This window comes from Oryzias latipes, chromosome 9, assembly GCF_002234675.1.
Source record: "Oryzias latipes chromosome 9, ASM223467v1".
Lineage (NCBI taxonomy): Eukaryota > Metazoa > Chordata > Actinopteri > Beloniformes > Adrianichthyidae > Oryzias > Oryzias latipes.
Genome location: NC_019867.2, coordinates 13055532 through 13081550, shown reverse-complemented (window position 1 = coordinate 13081550; position 26019 = coordinate 13055532). Strand labels below are relative to the sequence as shown.

The 26019-nt window shown below is 38.5% G+C and overlaps 3 protein-coding genes across 15 annotated transcripts; 1 reads left to right on the top strand and 2 right to left on the bottom strand.

Moving 5' to 3' along the window:
• Positions 1–1486: 1486 nt before the first annotated feature.
• gltp (glycolipid transfer protein) lies at positions 1487–5339 on the bottom strand. The gene is made up of 5 exons (XM_004072397.4): positions 4522–5339; positions 3070–3128; positions 2850–2983; positions 2599–2749; positions 1487–2507 (listed from the first exon to the last, which is right to left on the bottom strand). Exons 1-5 carry the CDS (start codon positions 4622–4624, stop codon positions 2325–2327), a joined length of 630 nt encoding a protein of 209 aa, XP_004072445.1. The 5' UTR covers positions 4625–5339; the 3' UTR covers positions 1487–2324.
• Positions 5340–5785: 446 nt separating this feature from the next.
• tchp (trichoplein keratin filament binding) lies at positions 5786–11375 on the top strand. Of its 2 annotated transcripts, none has more exons than XM_011479188.3 (13): positions 5786–5888; positions 6327–6529; positions 7530–7740; positions 8582–8638; positions 8970–9038; positions 9354–9527; positions 9597–9709; positions 9790–9856; positions 9939–10111; positions 10184–10265; positions 10343–10528; positions 10615–10758; positions 10843–11375. In XM_011479188.3, the coding sequence occupies exons 2-13, from the start codon at positions 6339–6341 to the stop codon at positions 10873–10875; spliced, it is 1500 nt and encodes a 499-aa protein (XP_011477490.1). In that variant the 5' UTR covers positions 5786–5888; positions 6327–6338; the 3' UTR covers positions 10876–11375. The 2 variants fall into 2 exon arrangements, with proteins under 2 accessions (XP_011477490.1, XP_020561607.1); XM_020705948.2 differs by having other exon boundaries at positions 5798–5882.
• Positions 11376–11458: 83 nt separating this feature from the next.
• Positions 11459–25215, bottom strand: git2 (GIT ArfGAP 2). Of its 12 annotated transcripts, XM_023958473.1 has the most exons (23): positions 25013–25215; positions 24843–24935; positions 21495–21628; positions 20740–20852; positions 20528–20633; positions 20337–20423; positions 20091–20221; positions 19912–20006; positions 19779–19824; positions 18297–18302; positions 18164–18215; positions 17999–18071; positions 17798–17895; positions 17611–17722; positions 17382–17524; positions 17136–17285; positions 15580–15828; positions 14840–14929; positions 13609–13691; positions 13351–13536; positions 13010–13141; positions 12637–12700; positions 11459–12523 (listed from the first exon to the last, which is right to left on the bottom strand). In XM_023958473.1, exons 2-23 carry the CDS (start codon positions 24892–24894, stop codon positions 12311–12313), a joined length of 2415 nt encoding a protein of 804 aa, XP_023814241.1. In that variant the 5' UTR covers positions 24895–24935; positions 25013–25215; the 3' UTR covers positions 11459–12310. The 12 variants fall into 12 exon arrangements, with proteins under 12 accessions (XP_023814241.1, XP_011477480.1, XP_023814243.1 ...); XM_011479178.3 differs by having other exon boundaries at positions 24843–25214; XM_011479182.3 differs by having other exon boundaries at positions 12259–12523; positions 13081–13141; positions 24843–25214.
• Between the last annotated feature and the right edge of the window lie 804 nt (positions 25216–26019).

Genomic DNA, 26019 nt, shown 5'->3' with positions numbered 1-26019 from the left:
TAGTTCATACTTTCTTACTGTGAATATAGAAGAACTGTACTGCTTTTCTGGTAATCATTAAATACACATTACTAAATTCTTCTGAAATGTCTAAAATAATATATATATACATTAGAAAGCTGGCTCACTCCTTTCAATGTTATTGAAGATAATCATAACGCAACCGTCAGACTTCTTCCAAGTCATCATTAGAATTGTGGAATTAATAAACTTCCCATCTGCTAAATCAGTGATCCACGTCTTGTTTGCTCTGTCACCAACAACAAAACCCAGTAATTGGAAAAACAGAGACGAGAACATGACAAAGTTGGCGCCTGAATCTTTGCCTGATTGCTCCAGATTTTCCCAAGAGAGCAGGAGTCACAAGCATTCAGGACACTAGATGTCAGCATCTCGCATGGCTCAAGATTCAAAGTGTTTATCATCATATGCAACAGGGAAGCCAAGTTCTCAGTCCAGGGAAATTCTTAGTTGTTGTCTAGCCTGTGCTGAAATGTCTACACAAATATGCAAAAAATGCAAGTAATACATGCAGTAAATGGGGAAAAAAACACAAAAATGGAGTTTAAAAAAGGAGAATGCAACAAGTTAAAATGCTAAATAGACTAAAAGCAGAAATCCAAAAGTGAACAGTAAACAAGAATTGCATTGCATTTTTTATGTGCACTGTGAGCAATATGAAACATGATTGTGCAAGGTGCAGTAAATCAGAAATAGAGACAGGGCGATTGCGTATTGACTTCAGTCAGCTGTTCAGGAGTATGATTGCAGCAGGGACAAAAGAGTTTTTGAGTCTTTTGTATTCTCACGCCTCTGTACCTCCGACCCGAGGGCAGCAGTGTAGTGTTGGTGTTGTGGGTGGTTGGATGCAGCCCTTCTGTGGACATCTGCTGTGGTAGATGCTCTGCAGAAAGAGCAGGGATGTGCTAGTCTCAGTGGTCTTAACCACTCTCTGCAGGCAACTGCGGTCTGCAGCAGTGGTGTTGTCGTACCATGCTGTGGTGCGATTGGTCACAGTGCTCTAAACCAAGCAGCTGTACAAGTTGCTGAGGATCCTGGACGACATGCCAAACTTCCTCAGTCTCCACAGGAAATACAGCCGTTGTTGAGCTCAATCACAACGGATAATATGGAAGTGAATCCAAGATAATAACAAATATTTGGGTCCAAACCAATTATTTCTGAACATTTTAGCTGAACATTTTAAGCTAAAAATAAGAAGAGATAAGAGAGGAGAGTTTAAAAAATCTTGATTTCATCAGTAGCTTAGAATTGTTGAGGACTAAATCTACCACAAGATGGCGATCAGAGAAAACCCAAGAGTACCAAACAGTCTAGTTATCTACAGAGAGAGAAGTATTTTTAATAGACAAGGATTTGGCCAGAAACTATTTTCTAAGATTGACTAAAAAAGGGAATGGAGATTTCAAAATTTGAAGAAAAAAAAATAAATTTAGTGCCATATAAGTAAAGTTAAGACATTTTCTTTTAAATACATTTTATTGCAGATTGGATGAACCCAACAGGTGTATGTTTGTCATTGCACAACCATTAAAGCTCAAAGCTACAAACAGGGATCGTTTTGCAGGCTATTTCAATAGATGGCTAGAATCAAGGTTTAGAGAAGCTAAATGAGTGGATGGTCTTCGTTTTTACAACAACAAAAATGGAACAATTGTCAGAACAGAATATTTTCCAAAATGTATTTTTAGAAAGAGATTGTTGAGCTTTTATTCTGAAGGAATAAATATTAGAGATAAAGACAAAGAGTGCAACACTAAGCTGTAAACCTGAGATAATACACAGCAAATGGCTGCTGATAAAATAAAAAAAATTATTGATTTGATCTCTTTAATATTACTATTTTGATGCTTGTGTTATGTTTTGTCCTGTTGCAAGACTAAACTTTCATTTAGGTGAGATTTCCCCTATTTGTAGTAAGTAATTTCTCTTTACATATACATTAAAAACATGTATCAAAAGGATTTTATTCAGTGAGACAACTGTTTGTACTTATTTCTTAAGGTGCCTTGAGTTCAAAATTGTTCTTTTAACACTGAGTAAATAAAGGTAATTAATTCAGGCAAACTCTGTTAAAAAATAAAATATTTTAAGCAAAAGGGGTACAAAATCTGTAACTGCTTTGAGTCTAAAAATATAAGACTGTTAATAAACACAGATGAAAGTGCTCAAACACAATGTGAAATATGGGTATTAGAAATCACACTGAAGTGACATGAAGAGACCTCATTGTAAAATACCACGGAATATGAAGGACCTTGTTTACACAGCGGTTCATGAGTGGAAGAAAGAGAACCCTGCTGTCACACCTTGTAGTCAAGATCAGCATTCATCCGACTATATATATCATACACTGCATCAATGTTGGCAGAAAAATTGACAAGGAATTTTCTGATTTTTTCCAGGCATTCTTCCTCCTTGACATCCCGACCTTTAGAGAGAGCCTTCAGGAAATCAGACTTATAGGGAGCAGCATAAAGTGCGGCCTAAAATGAAAAAGAAATTAAATTGAGTTTAAAATAAAATATTAGAAAAAGTAAGAGACCAAAGTAAATGAATCTTTTATTCTGAAGTCACCTTAAAGAGCTGCTGCACAAGCCAGCCATGATATCTTTTAAGAGCTGTATCATATCCTTTGGTGAGATTGACTCGCAGGAGGTTAGGGTTGCTTTGGTCTTTTTCACCGTTCACCAGACTCTGAAGGAAGATCTGGATGAATTTAAGAGATCTGTTGAAGATAGCACATTCTCAGTCATTAGAGATTTAACAGTAAAATATAGATAATGTAGAAAATATGGGTTTGAAATAAACTCAGACGCGTCTCAAACCTTTTCAGCCACATGAGTGCCAGGGTAGCTCCAACCCTGGGCCATTCACTTCCATACATTTCTTTCTCAGCCTCCAAAAGCTGCTGTAGTGTCTTGTATCTTCCTGGGTTGGTATCATAAACTGCCTTAATTTTCTGTCACACAAAACATGCAACATTAAATGTACATTATAAACTCATTAAGTTCATTCAGATCAGAGGACAACCTAAACACTACTCACAGCGATGTTGCCAATTAAGTCAACTTTGATTGGTGCAAAAATGGTAGAGCCGAGGCAGTCTGTTGGACAAAGTTCACAGAAGGAGAATGATTTTAAAAGAAAAGAGGCTTTGAAATAAACCTGCATTTAAACATATTATTTATTTCATGAACTTTTCAAAATGTTTCAATGTGTTGAGGTCCCTAAAGAATTATAAAGTATGAAAGGCAAAGTGAACTTAGGTGAAGTTTTGACATTTTTGACAGAGGACCATTTAACCCAAGGTAATGAAAAACAAACTTGTATAAATCCAAGTTTCCAAATAAAGAGTGTCACAGTATTGGGAGTGGGATGGCTGTTGGTCTAAAAGACAAGAGGAGCTGATGAGACCACTGTTCACAAAGGCACATCCCCTGTCCCAATTAGTCACTGCAGCTGGAAAAACCTGCTGACACACACAACAGCTTTGAGTCCCTGAACTGTTAATGGAAACTACTCATGACCAGGTCCCCTCTTTTGTACTCATATGATGCATTGCTACAACAATGATGGTAACCTATCGTGTTTCAGGTCGACCTTAGTCTATATGATTCTCTCTGTCTCTTCGTGGGACAAAAAGCTCTTGAAACAAAACCGGTCAGTTAATCACGCTGAACCAAAAAAATCTTTGACAAGAACACATGGCATCGAATTAGTCAAGTCATTTTTGCACAGTCTCACATGTTTGTATGAAAACAATACCTGTGACAGCTCATTAAGAGCCTACAAGCTTGATGGCTTACAGAAAAGTTGCATTACAAATTTCTGGGTCAAGAATACAAAGGCGACAAGGAGATAAGCATTTATTAGTAGCTTAAGACTTAGCTGACCCAAGGGTTTCACATGGCAGAGTCAATAGATGGACTTTGGCATATTAATACAGAATGAAGTTGCACAAAGATGCCCTGGAGCACCATGCCACTGGTGAATGGGCAAAGGGAATCCAACACCATACTAATCAGTTTTCACAACTTAAAATCCAGGCCAGTGGATTAAATTATGCATGCTAAAGGATTGTGGACAACGTGATGGAGAGAAATACGATCTAAAAAAGTTTATATTTTGGAAGGAACTGCGTTGTATGGCATTGTTTTTATTTAATTGTTGCAGTTTAGGTATTTTTTTGGGCTATTAAATCAAATGTAATATTTCTCCATCAAGGCAACCTGTTTTTGTACCAAAACGATATTAAAATGTATTTTATTGTGTATTTAATAAGAAAATATATTCAATTACATCTTCATGTGCCTATTTTTTATGTGAGCAGTGTCTGTTCAGAGCTAAAAAAAAATCTGAGAATTCAATTACAAGTCCTGTTGTATTATTATTATTTTTTTTCCTACAGTCACTGACATCCAAAGCTTTCTGTATGAAATGTACAATGTTGAAAATGGATCACTACCACAGCACAATTAATAGACAAACTTCACTTACCAAAGAACAGTGGAAGGTATGACACAGCATCCAGAAACGGTCTTGTTTCCACTTGTCTGTCAGTTGACAGCTGCCTGAACTGGTGCTCCATCAACAGGGCCATCTCTTTGGTTTGGACGCACTGTTAACTCTGAAATGAAAGCAACTGGCTGTCAAACCCTGCAGCGAAGATTCCCTGTGACATCAAGTGGAGGAGAACACACACAAAACTACCACCCCAAACACACCCACATACACACCCACACACACAAAAACAAAAGTCACCCATTTAACTGAGGTCATGGGGGGACATCCAGCTCGTATGATCACGTAAAAAAAAAAAAAAGTCCAGGCCAATGTCACTTGTCGAGTAAAAAAGGCAGATAAACGATGCTCGTACTAAAGTTCAGTGGAAACAAAACATGGACATCTGGCATCCCTTATCAGCCGATCTGGTTTACCTCCTTTAATTACACCTCCTGCTTTGCTGCCAGCTAATGGAAATTTGGACATTTCTGTTGCAGACATTGACTATTTTTTTCTGCACTCTTCAATGATTGACAGTATTCGTTTTACTCTAATAAAAAAAAAAAAACAACTCACACCAAATGATTTAAAATGTGAAATGATTCTTTAAATGTTTGCCTCTTGAGGTAATTAGTTATTCAACTTTTATTCTTAAATGCTTTAATGTGCCTGTTTTTAAAAAGATATGTGAACCAAAGACAGAGGGCTAATAACCTTTGTGTTTTTAGTTGGATTTACATCTGTTTCACAAGAAAATACAGGTCAGCTTCTTTTACAAAGGTTTGGTTGTTTAAGTCAAAAACTTACACAACTTGCATATCTTCGTATAAATGCTATTAAAATAGACTGGTTATATTCTTTGAGGTTTTTAGAGGGACTGTTTGAATATTTTCTAGTGCTTAAAAATGCTAAATGCTAAAGATTATTTTATATATTATAGGGGAAAACATTGTTGTTTTTAAAACATATTGTGCAGTATTTTGCTATGTGTGTTTTTTTTCTCTCACCAGTTTTCACTGGAAAGAACATGAATAGAGGTAAAAAACTCTAGTTGAAGATCACTGATTTTACTTATTCTTAGATCAACTCATTATTACACAAATATTAATCATATTGTTTAGAGTATTACTACTACTACTAATAATAATAATAATAATATTAATAATAATAATACCAACTATTAAGAAGTACTTGCAGTAGAATATAGTTAAGTGCTCCAATTAATCTGCTGAGGTGATTTCGCGATTTCCTTTTGTGGACTATTTTGGTCTTTACTCGATGCCGTAGTGTGGGAGTAACTAGGAAGTGAAGCGGTAACTATGGAAAACGACTGCAGAGACGATTCAAAAATTAGAGTTACGGTCTGTTTTATGAATCTAACGTCATACCTTTTTCTTTTATTTAACTCTTCTGTGTTTCATCTGATTTTAATAATGCATTTCAATTTAAGCTGGTAGTACTAATGCAGCTACAACGAACACGATGCATGCACCCATGATGATCGTTGTCTTTATTTTGGTGGTTAACTTTAGTTTTGCTGGACAAATGCAGGTTTTTAATGCTGTTTTTAAACAAAATAGCAATTGTTCTGAAACATGTCGGTGTTTTAACGACAAAGATATTTCACTGACGTAGCACTAGCAGTGAAGAGAAAATGCTTTTTGTTGTTGTGTACCAGTGCCAACGGTCCATTGATCGCTGATTACATTTTATGCTTGTGACTCCATATGTAGTTTAGATGTACCTGTCTTGAATAACAAAACTTTAAATATGTTTTTTGTTTTTTTTTATCCTGATAGTAATTCACATTCATGGCTCTTCCGACATTGTCGACCCATTTGTCCAGTCGGTCCCGCATGGCGGCCGATCAGTTGTCCCGGAGGCGGGAGCAGGAGGCGCGGTGGCGGCAGCAGTGGGAGATGCACGCTCGGTACTTCAGAGAGCAAAACCTCCACAGCCTGAGGCAGGCGGCGTGGGGCTCACGGAGCTCCTTCCATCAGAGGTAACCCTCTTGTTTCCATCAGGAAAGTTGATGAGTGGGACTACAGTCGCCACTGTGAGCCTCAGGGCCTGCAGTGTGACTACAGAGAGAGAGGCTGTTTACATGATCACAGCAATATGATAAACAAACAAGTAATAACTTTATCAACTCATGCAGAAATCTGAACATCCAACAACTCTGCTTTGCATGTTTATAGATTTCTTTTAGGTTGTTTGATGACGAAGACGAACACTCAAGAGTTTCTGTTCGTTGTGTGTGTGGTTTTTTTTAAAACTACAACTACATACAACTTTTAATACTAGACCCACTACAATGAAAATAATGTTTTTAGTGTTTTTAACATGTTCTTGTAGCATTTTTCTCATGATGGGGGACATATATTAAGAAAATTAAGATTAAAACTGCATTTCAGATTATTTATTCAAATCGTTGCTTGAAAAAGCTTCCTGTCGTTTGAGGGCCTGTAAGCTAACAGGAGAGATTCTAGACAAAGGGATAATGGGAAATGAGGGCAGGCTGTTTATGCCCACTACTAAGAGGCACATTTCTGATGAACTCCTGTCGCTCTACTGAAACTATGTCGTAGAAAACAACACAGGTTCTTGATATGAGCAGAATACAGCATAATCATGAATAAAATACCACTAGGAATGCTTTTACAGTAGATCAAAACATGATCGGAGTGGGACTTCAAAGCAGTTTCAGAGCAGTCCTATGGATCTGCAATTTAGATCACAGTTGTAGACTCCATAAAAAATATCTTTTTCTCAATAAACTTATTCTAATTTGTAAATAGAGAAAATTCAGATTATCAAATAATCATTCAAGGGGAAAAAACTTCAGGGAAAGTTTACTTTTGTTTAATTATGTGAATAAATGTTTCATATTTAAAACTGTTTATAACTTTAGTAATCTTAAAACTCAAAGATAAGAGTTGCAAGGTATATAGAAAACAAATAAAACAAATTGGTCCAAATGTTTCCTCCCAATTATTTGTCAGTATGTCAGCATACCATAATCAGAGACTGCAAGAGGAAAAGAAGGCCAATCTGGAGCAACGCAGGGATCGGCTCAGGGCCATGCTTCAAGGGGAGCGAGACCAGCTGGAGGCGGAGCTCCGGGCCCTGGTTCCTGACAGGAACACACTGAAAAGTCGGCTGGTGCAGAAAACTGAAGAGCTTCGTACGGCAAGAGAGGACAGAAAGAAAAAGGTAATGCTATTCCATTAGCTGCATACCAATTGGTAATGATAATTATATTGTCAATTTAGTCTTCTGTAAAGAAATTATATGTGCCAAACAGAACAGAGGGTGTCTGAACTTCATATTATTATTTGAACAGAACTTGTGATTACTGGGTCATCTATTTTCATGGCAGTTTGGATTTTTTGTGAGTCCAGTTTTGATTACTAGAATTCCCAAAGATATATACACATGCTGTCTTATAGTTCTTTTTTAATTGTGTGTAATTCAATTCATCTTATGGTGCAAAATTGATCTGCAGAAAAGAGGGAAATAATCTGCAACCTAATTTTTGAATTTTTCCACATTACACAATAATAACAATTGTGTTGACTTTCAACTAGCTCGTTACATGTCCACACACGCAGCAGAAATTGCATTTATTATTTGAAAGCTAATTTAAAATTTAGCTGCAGGATGAGAAGATCACCTCTTCTTTACTTACACGGGAAAACCATGGTGGCCCATATATTTTCTTCCTTCTAAATAATCTCACCTCAAATTATAGATTAGACAATATTATGATATTCAAGGACTGAGCTGCAAAGACTGATTGTATTGGTTCTTGTTTTTTTTTTGTTAACACACCTCAGATTGCTGCAGACTGTCAGACTTTCTGAGTAGTGTCTGTTATCCGGTCCATTTGATTCACAGGACTTGTCTAGAAATATGACCTTAACACATATAGAAAACATAATACATATTATATTAAATAGTTTTGATTGACTGCTGCAAATATATTTTACTATGTTTTTGAAAAATGGTTAAAGTTCAGTGTCTTAAAAACAAGCATTTTTTTCTTTGTTCTTAGCTGGCACAGGAGCTGCTGAAGGAACACTGGAGGAAAAACAGCCCAGAACTGAGAGAGGTAGAGACGTTTGAACTACTGATGCAAAAGCGACCCAAAAAAGCCCTTAAAGTCAGACTGGTGATCAATGGCTTAAAAGTATCAAATGAACATCTTGGATATCTAGAGCCTTATCAAGTTGAGAAACCTGAGAAGTTTAGTCCAGATTTCCACTTAATCTTTAAACCCCAAAGCAATTATAGAGGTACGTTTATGACTCTCAGTTAACTTGAGTCCAGTGTTGTTGTTGTTTTTTTGTTTTGGATAAAAAAATCTGGAATTTCATCCGGTGGAGCTCAAGTTTAGTTGGATGTCTCTTGTGGATGTGTTACCATACTTACTCTGTCTGCAGGCTGAGTCAGCGTTGCATAAAGATTATGTTGTCAGCCAGTGGCAGGAGCAGATATCTGAGAAGAAACAGGTAGGTCAAACTTTGGTGCTGTAGAGCACTTCTACTGTTTATTACAGCATTTGTCACACTGAAGAAACAATGCTTTTCAACCAATTTTTGTCTTCTGCACGTCAGCAGAAGCTTTAAAAAATGTGTCAGTCGGTAAATCCGCTCTCATCCTTTGACACAAGCAGGTATTCTGTAACGTGCATTTTTAATGAATCGCTGCTCGTGTGTGTTCTGTGAGCACAGTATCAACTCTGATATCTTTTTTGGTTAATCACATCAACAGTGTGAATTATTAAAAAGGTTGCTGCAAGTGACAGCTCTCATTAAAAATTGCAGAAAGAAGTGACGGAGCAGGAGGAGAAGAGACACTTTGAAAACGAGTATGAGAGGAGTAGAAAGGAGGCTCTGCAGAGGATGAAGCAAGCGGAGGAGAGAAAGAAGGAGGAGGAACGGAAGACGGCAGAAGAGCTTCGCAAACAGATGGAAGAGCTCTACCTGAGAGAGGAAGAGGTATTTAGATTGTCTGAAAAGACAGTTGTGCTTTTCAGAACATAGTGGCAATACTCTGCTCTGTTTCAGGCCACACGTCTAAAAAAGGAGCAGGACGCTCTGCTGCACCAACAGTGGGAGTTAGAGAAGATAGAGGAAGAGAGGAGGAAGATGGAGGAAAGGCAGAAAAAGACTGAAATTAGGTAAAGAAAGATATAAAATAGACAACTACTCACAAGCCATGTCATTTATTTTGTTCAAATAATGCTTTGGATTTCAACAGACATTTTCTCATCCGTCAATATCGAGCTCAGATGAAGAGGAGAGCCCAGCAAGTTCAAGGAGAGCTGGTAAATCCCCTCCACAGCGCTGTTTAAATCCGAACAAATCATTCATATGCGTCTTTACCTTAATTTTGTGTCCCAACACAAGGAGGCAGACCGTAGGATCCTGGCAGCTTTGCTGGAGGGGGAGCAGGAGGAAATGAAGCTGGAGACGGTACGGAGAGAGCGAGCTGTTGCTGATGCTGCCTGGATGAAACGTGTGATTGAAGAGCAGCTGAAGTTGGAACGACAGAGAGAGGCTGAGTTTGAAAGCCTTCACAGGTGAGTCTCAACGTGCAGGGACTCTGCTGACTCCTATTTTACACGCGAACCAACACAACTTGCGGATTTCAGAGAGGAGGCCCAACGTGTTTGGGAGAGGCGGGAGGCTCAGTGGGAGAAGGAGAGGAAAGCCAGAGAACGGCTCATGCGGGAGGTTAGTCTGGAAGAGTTTTGCTAAGTAAAGATTTAGGTACCGGTATCTGATCAAAACAATATGTATTTCTGGATAAGGTGCTTATGGGGAGACAGCAACAGCTGGAGCTGAAAATGCAGAAAAACAGAGAGGCCCAGGAGGAATCCTTGAAAAGACGAGAAGAGTTGATCCAAGAACTGGAGCTCGAGAGGGAGCTAAGACGGCAGGAGAAGGAGAAAGAAGAGGGTCGTCAGACAGCAAGGGCAAAGGACCTAAAAGCTCAGGTTGGAGATAAGTACATGACTTGTGCTTATTTGTTTTTGTGGGTTTTTTTAAATAAAAAAATCCTAAACAAGTTTGTTCATTCCAGATGGAACAGCACCAGCAAGAACAGTTGGAGGAGCAGCACTTGATGGAGCAGGAGGAGGAGGAGAACAGAAAGGCCCTTGAAATCCAAAAGCAGGAGTTAAGGCTGGAGATGCAGAGCATGGCTGAGAAAGGCTACCAGGAAAAGGTAAACCTTTGTTCAGCTGCTGCAGACAGATCACATTCATCCACAGTTCAGCTTCTAAAACACGTTTTAAACTTTTCCTTTCAGATTCACAGCAGGCCACGGTCAGCTTGGACGTGAAGAACCCACAAGACTCAACCCTCTGGGCTTCAGAATGAGCTTTAATAGACAAAGGACTCCCTTATGTCCACAAAGGGCTGAGTTCAGCCATTGGGACATTTTGTCATTGCTAATTGCCAATCTAATAGGTCTAAAGTATTTTAGATGTAAATTATGATTTTACAGAGGCTCATAGGTGGCACAAATTAGAAAATAGCTTTAAAGGGGGACAGTGTTTGAAAACTCCAGTAAGCATTTGAGATCATTTCCCAGACTGTCCTTAATCTTTTGTTTGCACTAAGGGAGCTATTTTTGATCAAAACTCACAAACCTGTGCCTTTTCATAGGGTGACGTGAGAGTTAATGAAGAGTGAAGTAAGCTTTGATTTTTTGTTGTTGATGTGGGCCTAATGCCAGTACTGACAAAAATGTGATTTTATATTTTGAGATTTATATTTTGAGAGTTGTTTAGTGTTTTTTTTTTAATCAATTTTTTTAAAATAAAACAGCTTTAATTAAAAGAAAGTAGTTTATCACTTATTTCTAACACTTCCAATCCTCATAATTTGTAGCATAACATACACTTAAAAAAATAAATCAAACATAATTGTTATAAATTATATTTATTTGAAAATAATATTACAACATGATGCTTTTTGGGGGGATGACACAAAAGACATTTACAGTTTTTTCCTATTGCACATCAAATACAAAACTAAAAGTGAATCAAATGTTAGCACACATGGAGGCACAACTATTGCTTTTGAACTTCTCAACAGCAGCAGTGTAGCGGCGTCGGTACACAGCAGTTTGTGGAGTCTGTTTCTCAAGAACAAATATGGCAAAAAGCACTTATTTGCCCCAGAAAAGGTCTTACTTGCATATATCAATATGACAAAGGCGCATGCATAAATAGCTGCAGGAAGTCCACTGCAAACAGGATTTCACTGCGCATTAAACAAACCAGAGACGAAACATTGCTGGGTGGAAAGTCATTGCATGCTTTTTTTTTGTTAAATATTCAACTTTGTGATTTCTGATGCTTATGCAGTGCAGCACATAGAAGCCACTTAAGCTTTTAAAGTTCCTTAATAATTTGGGATATCAGCATCCATTTGTGGCTTTGGACGGATAACACTGAGCTACTTTTTCTGTGCTTTATTTTCTCAGTGCGTTCCTGATGTCGTCCTCTCTCTTGAGATGTTTCTACTACAGTACTTGTAATTATGTGAAATAGGCTCTCTGGCAGCAATATGCTAGTTTATTTTCCCAAAACACGATTTATGCACCTATGACACAAACATTTTGTCAGACTTTTCCTGTTTAGATATTTTTAGATCATAAATAATAGTTAAAAAAAACTGCATGCATATATTACAGACTTGAAATCAAAATGACTGAAAGTTTTTTTTTTAAACTGACAGGCTAAAGGCTTTGCAGGCCTTCTAAACTCTGTTTAGTTGTTGTTTTCCTTTGTTGTGATGGTGACGAGCTGCTTGGCTGCCTTGGCGATGTCATAAGCACATTGGATGACCTGCTGGGTGACCAGCTGCATGTCCGGACCCGGGCAGCCCTCTGAAGGCACAACCTTTCTGCACTCGTTCTGAAGGCGGCACGCGCTGGAGGTCAGCAAGCGCAGGGAGCCTCGCACCGTATCCAAGCGTGGCTTCTGCAGAGGAAATTTCAATTGACAACGCTAACACAAAAAAGTGCTTTCTTTGCCTGTAAAAATAAATTTTCGCACCAGGTTAATAAAATAAAATGCAAAGCTTTCTTGCAAACCTTGGGGAAAAGTGCAGCCATTTCTGTCACAGCAAGGTGGATTCTTTCTGAGCAGGGAATGAAGCTGTAAGGAGAATGAATAGAACTTAATATTTCGATTTTACAGTCCAAAAACCACAAAATTATAGTTTAAATGACACAGAAATAGTGTCACAAATTAATAAAGTAAAAGTTAGTTCAAGCAAATCCACAGAATTGATAACTTTCACTTCAAACCATGCTGCTTTGACATCAGAAAAAATACTGCCTCAGCTAAAGAAAGGAACAAGTCACTACAGAAAACAGGTTGTTTGCAGGTGACAAAGAGAAGATGACATGTGGGGGGGAGGAAAATGAAACTGTGCCTGGAAGGCAGGGACAGAAGCCAGAGTACCAGGAGGTGGGTTCAGTGGACCGGAAGGTGAGGGGTTGAAGGGGAGCAGAGGCCTTCTCAGCCCAAGGTACCAGAGTGCTGAAGCATCCCAGGCTGTGCCTGAGCCGACGCACACCCTCTCGCTCACAGGGTCTGCTTCCAGGATGAAGGATGGAGAGGCCAAAATAAAAATGTCAGAGTGGGGCACAGTGGAAGAACAATGAAGAGGAGGAGGGTGACAGAGGAAATAGAAAATAACGTAAACAACTGTTGGGTGTAATGATGAACAGGAGTGACTCCAGTTTAAAATGGGAGCAAAACTAAAATGAGTCGCAAATGTTCTTGTGTACTGCGACCCGCACCTGTCGTGTTTACTCTCCTGAGCTGCTCGTAGGAGCTCCTGAATGTTTTTGGTAATCTGCTCGGTTTTACGAATGACATCTTCTGTGCTGGGAAGTGCGGGGTCACAGTCCGCGTCCTCCAGTTCAGGGATGGAGCTGGCTTCTCCCAGCCAGCCGCTGCTCCTGAACCTCCCTCTTCTGCATGAACTGAAGAAAAAAACTGAAAATGTTTCATCTTTGGCTTTTATTATTTGTTAATAAGCCACAGCCTTGGCCCACCTTGTGTCATCCACCTCTGAGTCAATGAAAGGGTTGTCATAATCGCTTTCTGGCACACTGCTCTGCTTCTCCATTTTTGGAGTCTGCAGGGAAAGAGGGATATAAACAAGAAATGTGTAGCAGCTCCCACTTTCATAACAAACCTTGAAAATGCTTTTAAAAAACCCATTTTGATGTTCTATGTTAATTTAGTTAAAAGCAAAAGGGCTTTAACTCTACCACTTCATTTCCTGTGCATCTGCAATTTCAAAATAGAACAAATGACATTACTGTGACAAGTAAAAGCAATGCAGGGGACTGAAGATCACAGGCCAGTAAAGGGGTGGAGCCAGAGCGCATGATTTATAGAGTTCTATATTGCATTAGTAAATAAAAAAAGTATCAGGGAGTTTGTTCACATCAGTTAAGGACATTGCAGTATGAGATTGTTGCAGGAAAATACATTTCTAATGTCTAAAATTGTCTTCTTTTCACAGCAGACAGATCTAACTGACACGACCGACTCCACGATGCTTCAGTAACCAGACGTGACAAGTTTCCTCATGTCTCACCTCGCCTGTGAGACGTGAGCTCACATTCTTTCACTGCTGCCTCAAAACCAATTTCCTGCATGCAGAGGAAACTGTAATGCAGCACAGCCAAGCTTGATTTAGAAATCAGCTTAAATAGGTTTTCCCCTAAAAACAACAGATCCACCGTTTTCCTCAACAGATGGCTCATCTTTTTTACTGGCAAAGCATTCCAGGATCCCCTTCAGAGTTTGGCATCTGTTGCTGTTATTGCAAATATGAAACGACTTACCTTATAAGGTCGTTTGAAAAATGAATTTAAAAGAGGGCAGATAAAAACCCTGAAAACCAATAGCCAACATGTTTTAAAAAAAAAGACATTGGAAGCAAAAATATATATGTTTTGTAATTTATAAAGTATTTTTCACACAAGAACCTTTTTTTAAACAGATGGATGTACTGACAGCACAAAGAAATCAAACACCTGAGGGACTTGCAGCATTCAGGCAAAGACGAACCAATTCACTTGTTCGATAGTGCAACGAAGACGATGCTGATGAGAGCAGGTGTCTGACCACGAGGGTAGCCAGAGGACGAGTGGCTCATGCAGTGTGGCGGGTGTAGAACACAGGCAGGCCAGAGTGGAGGAACAGCCAGAAATGGAATCCAAGTGGGTTTTCAAGTTTCCCATGAGATGTCAGCCACATGTGGATGTACTTAACCTTTAGAGAACTGTCCTCCTTCAACCAAGACGGGGCGGATGGAAATGAGGGGAGGGATGATGAGGTGGTCACAAAAGCGCCCTCTTTTGTCTAAAGACAGGGTTCAAATCTCTTGTATAAAAACAACTGCATATGAAGGTTGAAACAGATGGATTTTAAAAGCAGTGGCTAATTGACAAATAATGGATAAGGTTTCTAACTGTGACAGTAAGGAAAACATTCATATATCAATCTAGGAGTAATAATGATGCTACAACAGTTCTTTACACAGATCCTCATGCATTTATTTACTGCACTTTGTATTAATACTTTTTAAACTACTTCACTGATGTGACAGCACATCTGGAAAACCTTGTCTAAAAAGATGAGAAGTGTGAGTTAGAGAATCATGCATTGAAAACACAAGAGTATTTGTATGGTAGTTTTAATGCTTCATCGACATCAAAGAGCAGTACACCTACTCAGGGCTCATCACTGTAACAGCATCTTCTTATCTGTTTTGTTACACATTCACACCAATTAACAAAAAACTAAAGGAGAAATGCATGCAGATAATGTTGATGAACTGGCCCAAATGAAATGGAATCAAATACATGGAGTTAAAATGTTGATCGCATCTTTAATACTGCAAGAAACCCACTGCAGGACAGAGAGGAAACAACTGCAGACGAGGAAACTGAATCAAAACAGAGCAGGAGAGATGGAAGTGCAAAGAAGAGCAGGGAGCAGGTCGTACTTACATGAGCTGTGAAGGGCTGCAGGGTGGGAACACCCTCCTCTGTGTAGTGACTTTCCCCTTTGGGGAGATACGGCTTCAGGCCTGAGCTAGTCTCGTACATAGACATGGGCCGATTGGCCCGGGCAGACTGGCGGCGTTTCAGGGCTGAGGGGCTGGAGGGGTCAGGGTAGTCTGCACCACTGGGGGTGTAATAGATATTGGTCGTGACCTGCCGCCTGAGAGAGGTGTTCTCGTTTTGCAGAGATTGCAGCTGGAAGAGACGGTTAGCAGTAAAACTAAGAGGTGCCAAGCAAGCTTTGTTCACTTTCCTTAACCATCCTCAGTGTATGCTGCCTCAGCTTTTGTTCTATTGCTACATGATGCAAGAAGAAAAGAGGTTTTCACTTTCAGGGTTGTCAAAGGAAAATAACTTCAAATGTTCTGTTAAACATGCAAATCTCAAACTGCTGCTGAAACTTAAACCAAACTCTTATAATCGTAAAATATCGTTTTCTGTAAAAAAGACCAAACAAAAACATCTGACAGCAGAATTGTTAGTTAAAACATTCAATGCATAAACGCTGTAATAAAAACGGTAATCAAACACTGTCATGTTTAATTCAGCCTTTTGCCATAATACTTGCCAGAAATGTACAAACTTTTTGTAGTTAGACTGCAAATGCATAGAATGCAAGAAGCAAAAGACGGTTGAAAAGTATTTTTGTTGATTTTTGTCCGGGGCTCCCTTGAAAAAGAGGTTTTGAATTTCAATAGGAACCCCCTGGTAAAATAAAGGTTAAAGAAAAGAAAAAGAGTCGACTGACTTAAGAAATGTAAAGGACTTAAGGAAATATAGGAAAACAGGAAAAACGGTTTTCAACACTTGTAACTTTACAGCTGATACCTGTACAGGGCAATAAATAGTTGTTTTTAAACCCAAAAAGGGAATGAATAGACTATATAAAGAGCTATATGCCTTTACAGATTTTCTCCACAATGTCGATATCCAATTATGAATGGGTTCTATAATAATAAAATAAAAAATATTTTCAAAAATAATGGAAATTTTCCTTCCGACTGTCAAGGGGCTTGATTCAAGTTTACTTTAGTTTTTCAAACCCAACAGGTCACATCTATAAATGAATGTATTGAATGTAATCAAACTACAGGAACCAAACAAACAAAAAACCACTAGAATTCATCCAGAAACATAAAAGTAAACATAAACATGTGTGATGAAGCATGACACTTGCATACAAATTCAGTTAAGATGAAACAGAAACTGCCATGAATGATTTCATGCATAAAACATGCTTGTTAGTAACATTGATGACATCATCACCGGCTCTAACATCACATCAAAATAACAAAATGAACGAATTTCTTCTCATCAAAACAAAACAAAATAAAAAAAAAAGCTTGTGTTTAGGCTCTGAACATGCATGATGACCACACAGGAGAATCCCTTTTCGTCTGGTTCCCGCTGACAGACCAGCCTTTTAGAAAGGGGGTGCCCCCCTCCCACTCCCACTCCGGCCCCCGAGGTTAGTGATCTTATTGGTGGCCCAGGTGGGATACCTTTTTCTGCATCAGCCTCAGCTCATCGTTTAGGTTGTTGTTGACTTTCATAAGCTGCTGGACCTTAGCTTCAGAGGCAGAGAGTGCGTTTTTCACCTCCATGTATTCTTGCATAGATATGGGACCGTCAGACAGGTCAGAGTCAAGGCTCTATTGAAGAGGTAAAAAAAAAAAAAAAAAAATACTGTGGTAACGACGGAGAATCATCATTAAGAGTTTTTATTTATGAATGTAACCGGAAACAACCTTGGTCCTATCCCCTTTGCTTGACAGGAGTTCTTGATCTGTGTCCTCGTCGGACGCCACGCTGTCGTAATCGGGCTGGTCGGTGTCCTGACTGTCGCTGCAGTGTCTGACGGCTACACTCTTTAAAATAAGTTCGACACTGTCTGAAATAGGCAAAACAAAATGAAGCTCTAATCAGTGAAGCCTTACAGAGTTTATGGGAGTTTCGAATTTTTAAAAAATGGCTGACCTTTGTGAATGACTGCAGAATTCCCAAGCTGTCTGCGCTTCGCTTCACTTAAGATATCGATCACCAGAGTTGCAAATTCATGTGCGTTAAATCTTGCAAGCTTCTGTCGTCCCTAAATCAGAAAAAAAAATCTTGCTTTAGATTAAATTCATCATTGATCCATAAATGTGCTCAAATGAAATATTGCCTGGTTTCTTGTTGATGAATACTCTGGATTCACAGGAAGAAAAGGGACCACAGCTGTTTCTGTTACCAAGGTGCTGTGATTCTGTGTGGCCAACCACACTGCAGACAACATTAAAACAACATCAGTAGTGCTCAAACACTGAAAAGGGCATTTGTTGAGCTGAACAGAACAGTCTTAGTCGTGTATTTGAATCTACTTTACCTGCATCCGTCTCTCTTCTGTCCACTTCATCATACACATCCATGGCCAGCTCCTCAAACAAATGGTTGCTGAGCTGCATGAAGACAGCGGTTATCATGTTAAAAAAAAAACAACTCAAATAGAAAACCAGAAAACAAGATGTTTGATTTCAGATTATGTACTCACAGACTGCAGTTTCCTCTTTGCAGCTTTTGCGAGTTCGGATAAATCTACGCTGCTGCAAAGAGAAAAAAAACTTTCATCAAAGCCTCCTAATATACTCATACTTCAGAATAAATATAATGCATATTTTACTTACATGGATCTGTTCCAAAGGACAGCAGGTATAAACGAAAATTAAATATGGTTGCAACTGAATAAAAACTGCGTTCTTTTCTAAACGTCTGCTGGTTAGAGACTGTCTCCTCTCATGCAAGCAATTTAAGAATCTCACACACACTGAGTGACAGCCTCCACTTTTTCTATCAAATCAACCTAAATTTGCAATGGGCTCTATACATGCAACTGTGACATTTTTCCGGGAAAAATCAAGAAATGTTAAGGGTTTTTAAGGCAGTAATTTTAAGATCAAATATATATGGGGTCAAATCAGAATTAGCTTAAAGTGAATGAAAAATCAGACTTTAAAAAGAGCAATAAACCTAAAACGTTACAAAATTTGAAACAAATTTTTATTTGTTAATATCTGCTATTTAGTATCCACAATTTCTGTTTTTCGTATAGTCCTCAGTTTTCAATTTATTTTTTTGGAGTCGAACCTAATTTTGCGTGGGGGTGGGGCTTTGAGCCCATTGGCTACTGGAACATAAATGACCTCGGGTGATAGAGGTCATGGTGATGTCATTTCCTCTCCAAAACAATGTCTGTTTGCAAAAACATAAAACAGAAATCCTATAGACTTCTATTGAGAAATAAATAGCTATTACTCAGTCATTTTATTGGTCAGAATAACTTTTCTTTTTCTTCTACATTTTATTAACACGTTTTTTTGCTAATCCAATTTTTTTTTCATGACATTTTTCGCTTTCAGTGGAGGCCCAACGTGCTCACTCCTGGTTGGAGAGAGTGGTTGCCATAGAAATGTAGACTCAAACCAGCAGGGACCAATCACGGGTTACTGAGGACATCTGATTCCAACATGGCGACAGAAATTTAGTGGAAAAATGGCGACTGAATTGAACCGGAAGCACTGCATTTTCTATGGATGACGTCAGATGCGATACGCCCAGTTAAATATTATACAGTGAATGGTTGTTTGTTTCGCCTTTCATTCCTGCTTTTTTTTTGTTCAAGTTTCAAATTATACATTATTATAAATTATACATTATTACAGTGTGTAGTTTTGAATTTAAAAAAGGTTTTCAAATTTTCTTTTTTTTTTTTTTTTCCAAATGTACAATCTAGTTTTTCAGTCACTTTAAGCTGATCCTGATTTAACCCCAAACATATAGGTCTATGTCACAGGCTTAGTGACATATAGTGGTCTTAGTAGTCTAGACATGTTTATTTACATTTCTGTGGCCAACATGAACCCTGCAATAACATGTTCTTAACATGTCCACCTGACCTCCCACTGGAGCCAGATTCATCTATTGTCTCTTTAGGCAGCTTCAGAAGTAAACTCTAAAAACTCTGCCATTTTCATTTAAATAACAGTTATGCAATTGACCCTCCAAACCGGAAATGACAGATCAGTCTTTCATTGAATGCAGAAGTAACACGTGCGTATAGCCGATTAAAGTTCTGCATTATTGTAACGCAACACTTTTTTCTTTCTCACCTGTCTGCCATTTGTGGAACTATGAAGTGCTGACCATTTTTATGATCTGAAATGAGCAATGAAAATAAAAAAGGGTGCAATTATGTTTTTCTCCATTTACAACACCAAAGTACACATCCCTTCCCCTGCATACCAGGTTTACGTCCACACAGATAGAAGGCCAGTCGATCAGTCAGTTCATACTGAATCTCCACCAGCCTATCTGCCAAGTCATGGTGGCCCGACTCTCTGAAAACACACGCACACACATGCAACTTAACAACTCAAAAAGCAGTTGGTTATCCAGTATAAATGAAAAAAAGAATGGGTTACCTGGCATAGTCAATAGGAGTTTTGCCGTTACTATCCGGAGCTCCAGGATCTGCTCCATACACGGTTAAAAGTTCAACCTGACAAACTTGTCCGGCTTTTGCAGCGACGTGCAGAGGAGTGTTTCCCTTTTCCTGAAGGAGACGTCAGTCAGTTAGCCTACCAAAAATGTACTAATACTGCAGGAGCTAAAAGCAACACACAAAAAAAGGTATTTAAAAAGGGAAAATGAAAATGTAACAGTCTTACTGGGTGAAAAAAGTTTGCTTGTGCTCCAAGGGATAACAATCTCAAACAAGTCTCCAGATTTCCTGTGCGTACACTTGAATGAAGTTGCTAAATAATAAGGAAAAAAGAACCATCTTAAAGAAATGCATTAAAGCTTTTTTAACAGCATATTTGAGCTTTGTGGAATTCCTTTAAGGTTTTATCCTCCTCACCTTGCTTAAGTCTTTGGTTGTAGAGCTGTCATCCTCCCGACAGGGCATCCGGTGCACAAATGCCAGCATTTGATATTTGGCTCTTATGAATTCCATTTTGTTTGGGCTTTTGACATTCAAAAATAAGAGGAAAGAATAACTCAACTAAAAAAAACAAAAAAACAAAACACAGTATTATATGAAAACAAAACAAGAGTTTAACTGCGACGTACTGCAGCTTGTCCTGAAGGTTAGTTTTGCGTTTTCCACTCAACCCAGACGCCGGGTCCAGGATCGAATGCTCCCAGATTGAATTTGACCCATTGCTGTATATGGTTTGAACCATCTGTGGGAAATAAAACAAAATCTAATCAAATGAATAAGACCAATGTATCGGTTAGTGTGGGCTAAAAATGTCTTGTGTGTTTTGGGATATATTTCCCTATATAAAGGTAAATTTACCCAACCATCTGTGAAGCTACCAACATTCTATATTTATAATAGAAAATATATCTGAATTAAATGAAATAACTTTGCCAAAGGATTGGGATAGGTTAACTCATCTGCCAGTTAATGGGAATCAAAGCACAGTCAGAGAATTTTATTGGAGAAAAACCTCATGCCACAAGTCAGACACTGCAGAAATCCTTTGAAATACTTTTGCTGCCATTCAGAAGGCTAAACCTGATGTTACTGCAGCTATGTGTACCTTACAGGTCACTGAATCACTTCTGTATACCGTTTCTGTTAAATAGAAGCGTGAATGATCTATTTCTGACATTGTGGTTCCGATTTTAACAGTATTCAGTTTGATTTCCCATCTTTTTTTTTTATTCCTAGTTGATTTTTTACAACAGTGGTACAAATCCTCAACTGCTTCATTTTCCCAGTCACTGTGCATTTTGTGAAAATTAAACTGTAACTTTTGCACACTCACTTCGAAGTGGTAAAAATGGTTAAAATTGAAAGTTACTTGTGCATCATTGACCTGTAGCTGTGAAGGAGGCCATGGCGTTTGGGTAAGGTGACGAACTTGAGAGCTGTGTCGGCCCAAACTTCGGTGAACACTGCAGCACTCGTCGCAAATCAACACACCCCTGTTCACTGAAGCCCACCGGGGTTCTGGAAAAAGAAAAGAAAAAAAACTTACTTAAAAAGTTTACATTAAAAACCTTTACTTAAGAAACAAGTATTGCTTTGTCTGGATGATTTCATTTGCATTTTTGTTGTTTGATAAGAGTTTAGGCTAAACTTATCAGTAATTTGTCACATTTCTAGAATTCTAACATTTGCTGGGTATACATTTTTTTTTAAATACAAAAATCCCAGAAGAACTTCCTGTTCATGCTTCTCAAACTGACTTAACCAAGAGCATATCATATTTGGAGTTAAAAGAATGCATGACTAATTAGATGAAACAAAGTTTGTTAAAGATCCACTCAGATGACCGTTGTGTTTTAGTGTTTTTAACTTCTTTTTTTTTTCCGAATGATGCTGCAGTATTATGAGAATTAAAATTAAAATTATATTTTTGAGTATTTCTTTATTCGACTTGTGAACCAGGAGCAGATGAAAAAAAGGCCATTTGTTAAAGACCTTTTTGTCAGGTTTAAAATACGATGGGCGGGCCACAAGCTCCCTTCTCCGAGCTTTCAGCAATGGGGAGGGGAAGGGGTTGCTCCACGGCAACGGTCCCGTTGTATCAGCTACATTTTTTTTTTACCTTGGATTGATTTTGGAGATGTTCTGTACACGAGTGCTTCGTCCACTTGACTTCAATCGTTGAATACTGTGTATCACTGTGCCTTGAGGTTTGTGACCGGTCATTGTCGCCTGACTCATCATTGTGAACTGTATGCCAGAGCTAAGTGGCCCTCTCTGAGCTGGTGAAGGTCTACGCACAGGAAAACTTTGCTCTATAAGGCGCTGCTTGGTTTGGTTCCTTCGTATCTCTGTTCTCGTCTTCAAACAACCTCTGGTCATTTTGCCTTGCACTCTAATGATGTTTTTAATCTGCATGCCCCTTGTTTTTGGACTGAATTTGGGAAACAAGCCTTCAGTTTTTTCTGCTGCCTCTGCTTGGAATACTCTCCAAACCAAACAAAAATGTTCAAGCCTGTTTCATTTAGATTTTTTCATTCCTTTCTGTGTCGGGGAGATAGAGAACCCATCCGTCAGAGCCCGTACTGTCAACTAATGCAGCTTGCACATCTTGAAAAATTGAGTTTTTCATTTTTTGTTTATAACCTTTGCACCCTATGTCTGACTGTTTAAGATCTATTGCATGTTATAACACTAATCTTCTTTGCTGCACCTTAATTTTTCTTATTGTTTCAATTCATATTGTTATGTCATGTGATGTGTGCTGCTGACCTCTCGGCCAGGTCACCCTTGCAAAAGAGATCTTGATCTCAATTTGTTTTTCACCTGGTTATTTGAAGGTTAATACAAATAAAATACTAAATTATTTTGAGCTGGAGTTCAACACTAAAAGCTTTTTCGTGTGATTTAAAGTTTCCTAATATTAATGAAAAACTTGTAATCTAGTATTCTGAAGTTTAAGGGCAAAACTGAGGCTCTTTAAAGGCCGTTTGTTTTTACCCGTTTTGGGACTGAAACACAAAAGCATCAAATGCTTTGTGTCCTTCTGAGTCCAAAGTGTATAATCAGAAAGAAAACAGGCTCCAAAGTCAAGAACAATAAACTTGTTTGGACAAAAATGATCAATTGAAATAACCCTAAAAGTGACTTACTAACGTATAAAAACCTTTATTTGTAGTCGGCACCACGTACTCATCTTCAAAGGAAGTGAGCATTAACATTGGTAAACTCTAAAAGAGCAGCTTCCTCTTTCAAAATCATGTCAGGAAAACAAGCAAATGAATGTTTGGAGAGCTACACGTTTGGGTAATGCAAGGGCCGTGGTCGCAAGTTACAGTATACTCTGAAACCAAAATAAATGTGTACTCAAGCCTAACCCGTTAAGCATGCTTCACATACTATGCATGTCAGTGTTTTCTAATACCGGCCCCTAAAAACTCTTTGTGACACCAAATACCACAAACTATATAGCCATACTCACCCTCAAACCCATTCAGTCTAAACACTGTCCGTTTGGTGTCAGGAGGGGTGTAACATGATAGACGCCAAAGCCTGTAAATGTCTAAACAGCAGCTGAGGTGAGGCAGCAACAGCTGCAAGCATTGGTGGTCTGATTCTGCCTCCTTGTCCCTAGTTCCCCCACAATCTCAACACTTCTTGCTGACATTTCTGCATCATGCAACAACAAGTGCTGCTAAATCTAATAGAACATCTTGAAAAATCTAAAAATATTTACCCCTAACAACTGGTACCATTTAGATGATTGGACAACTTTTACTTGCACAACTATTTGTTCTTTTTAACAGAGCAATAAACAAACCTGGTGTGTTTTATTGAAGTATATTTTATTAAAGAAAAAGAAAAGTGTGGGAAAAGTGTAGCTTTTTTTCTTATGTTCCATCACAATGAAAGCAAATTATGGCACCATAATAGGGAAGAAAAATCGTCTGCACTAAGACTGTGCGGTCAATTCACTTAGCATCCTGTTTTGCTTCCTGTGCCTGTTGATAATGTTGCGTCATTTCTTTACAGTAAAGGGAACTTTTCAAAGTACCTTAGAAACAATACAAAACATTCTGACTCGGTTGTAGGAACAAGCTGCCAAAAGCAAAGCAGACTGTTAGTTATCTCAGAAAACTGTTGAATACCAACTGATTTATTTGCTTTGATTATACCTGCCACTGATGCAAACTGAGATTTTTATTTAAATTAAAGTTCAATTTAATGAAGATAATTTGTGTGCTTTCATTCATATCTTAAGGTTTAAAACAAACTATTATAATTGTTTAGACATTAACTTACATATTGAACTCAACAACTAGTGGCTTTATTCATGGGGCTCATGGGACCTTATGTTGGTACAACCCTGTAACTACTAACATTTGATTTTATACATGTGGATAGATCTCAGCTAGAAAAGAACTAAATATTCAATTTACACTCACTTGCCTACACTTTACTAAGTAGGACAAATACGTTTAACTACCAACAACTAAAACAGTGTTGCACTGAGACTCATCAGCTATTAAGTGTCTAAAACTAATGAGAAACACAGAAAAAAGCAGCTATAAGAGAAGCTAGACGGTCATCTGTTTTTACCAGTTGGCATATCATCTTGCTTTGGAAAAGCTAAATTCGAGCACAAAGTGCGAAGAGCACTGGTAATCTAAGTTAATCCACCAACTAGACCTTTTGAATGTCAAAGAAAAAGAGTGTCAAATGTCAACTTTCTTACCTGGAGCAGTGCAGTCTGCGCAGACCTCCGTGTTTCGAAGGCGTTTAGACATCGTTTGCTCAAGAGGAAACGCCTTTCAGAAAGTGTGCAGGTCTGTGATATTAAACATCGGAAGTGAAGCCGTTCGCGTTAGCTAAATCTAGCTAATTAAACATAAGTCTGCCACTTACTGCGTTAATTCTTACAGCTCTTTGCTAGCTGTTGGGGTTTGGCTAGCGCTTGTGTGACGACCATGACAACTTAACCACTCAACCCTTACAGTATGAGCTGCTTTGGCTGACACATTGCTGACTAGAAGCCACCTGCCTGGCTAAGTACTCTATTCCTATTTGGTAGTTTACTTCTCAGCCTCCTGTAGGCAGAGCAGCGGCGACAGCAATCATAACCGGGTTTGTTTTGCCCATAATCTTGACTGTCAGGTACAAAAAAAAAACTTTCACAGATCTGGGTAATAAAGCCTAATGGCAAGGCATTGTGCTAAATCATGCAATTACCCATAGTACTCACCATTGCAATATTTTATATTAGCATAAAAATAACACGTAGTTGCAGTGTAGCGGGTTTTAAAGAACTGTACACCAGCGCATGTAAATATTGACCTGGAAGGGAAAATTGCGGGCAAAAATTAAACATAGGTTTGGTGGTAAGTTCAATGACTTGTGGAAGTCGTAAATAGATTAACGCCTATATGTCTATAGTCGGGCTCAAAACTTACATTTTTGCATTAAAATAATAGTTACATAATGGATTGGACCAGTGTGCAGTTACCAAGAATTTGTAGCGGCCTGAGTGGTGGACCCAAAGAGCCTAAAGCATTTTAGAACTAATTTTATTTCTTGATAGCCCGTCAATCAGACAGGAGAGAGACATAGGCAAAGAAGCTAGGGGCGTGTATTGGTAAGAGTCTGGCGATACGATATGTATTGTGATAAATGTCTCACTATACGATATGTGTAACAAATCTCATCTGGAGCCCACTACAAATCACCACAATCTGCGTTTTTATATGGTACTGGCAGCAACGTGGCACAGAGTTTGGGTTCTTTACCCAACCCAAGCAAAAACTAAATAGTAAATGTCTCATAACTACAAAAACTGCGAAGCTGACTGAACATTTAGCATTTAACACAAGCTGATTCTCACAAGATGTTGTTGTTTTGGTGCGGTGTAGAGCTGC

Excerpts from the sequence above, each read along its gene's own strand:
- gltp (XM_004072397.4), bottom strand. The coding sequence starts at position 4,624 with ATGGCCCTGTTGATGGAGCACCAGTTCAGGCAGCTGTCAACTGACAGA. Across the intron at positions 2,984-3,069 it reads ACTTAATTGGCAACATCGCT|AAAATTAAGGCAGTTTATGA; the intron begins GTGAGTAGTGTT and ends TTTGTGTGACAG. Across the intron at positions 2,750-2,849 it reads GCACTCATGTGGCTGAAAAG|ATCTCTTAAATTCATCCAGA; the intron begins GTTTGAGACGCG and ends TATCTTCAACAG.
- tchp (XM_011479188.3), top strand. The coding sequence starts at position 6,339 with ATGGCTCTTCCGACATTGTCGACCCATTTGTCCAGTCGGTCCCGCATG. Across the intron at positions 9,528-9,596 it reads TCTACCTGAGAGAGGAAGAG|GCCACACGTCTAAAAAAGGA; the intron begins GTATTTAGATTG and ends GCTCTGTTTCAG. Across the intron at positions 9,710-9,789 it reads CAGAAAAAGACTGAAATTAG|ACATTTTCTCATCCGTCAAT; the intron begins GTAAAGAAAGAT and ends GGATTTCAACAG.
- git2 (XM_023958473.1), bottom strand. The coding sequence starts at position 24,894 with ATGTCTAAACGCCTTCGAAACACGGAGGTCTGCGCAGACTGCACTGCT. Across the intron at positions 21,629-24,842 it reads CGCAGACTGCACTGCTCCAG|AACCCCGGTGGGCTTCAGTG; the intron begins GTAAGAAAGTTG and ends TTCTTTTTCCAG. Across the intron at positions 20,634-20,739 it reads AACCTTCAGGACAAGCTGCA|CCCAAACAAAATGGAATTCA; the intron begins GTACGTCGCAGT and ends GAATGTCAAAAG.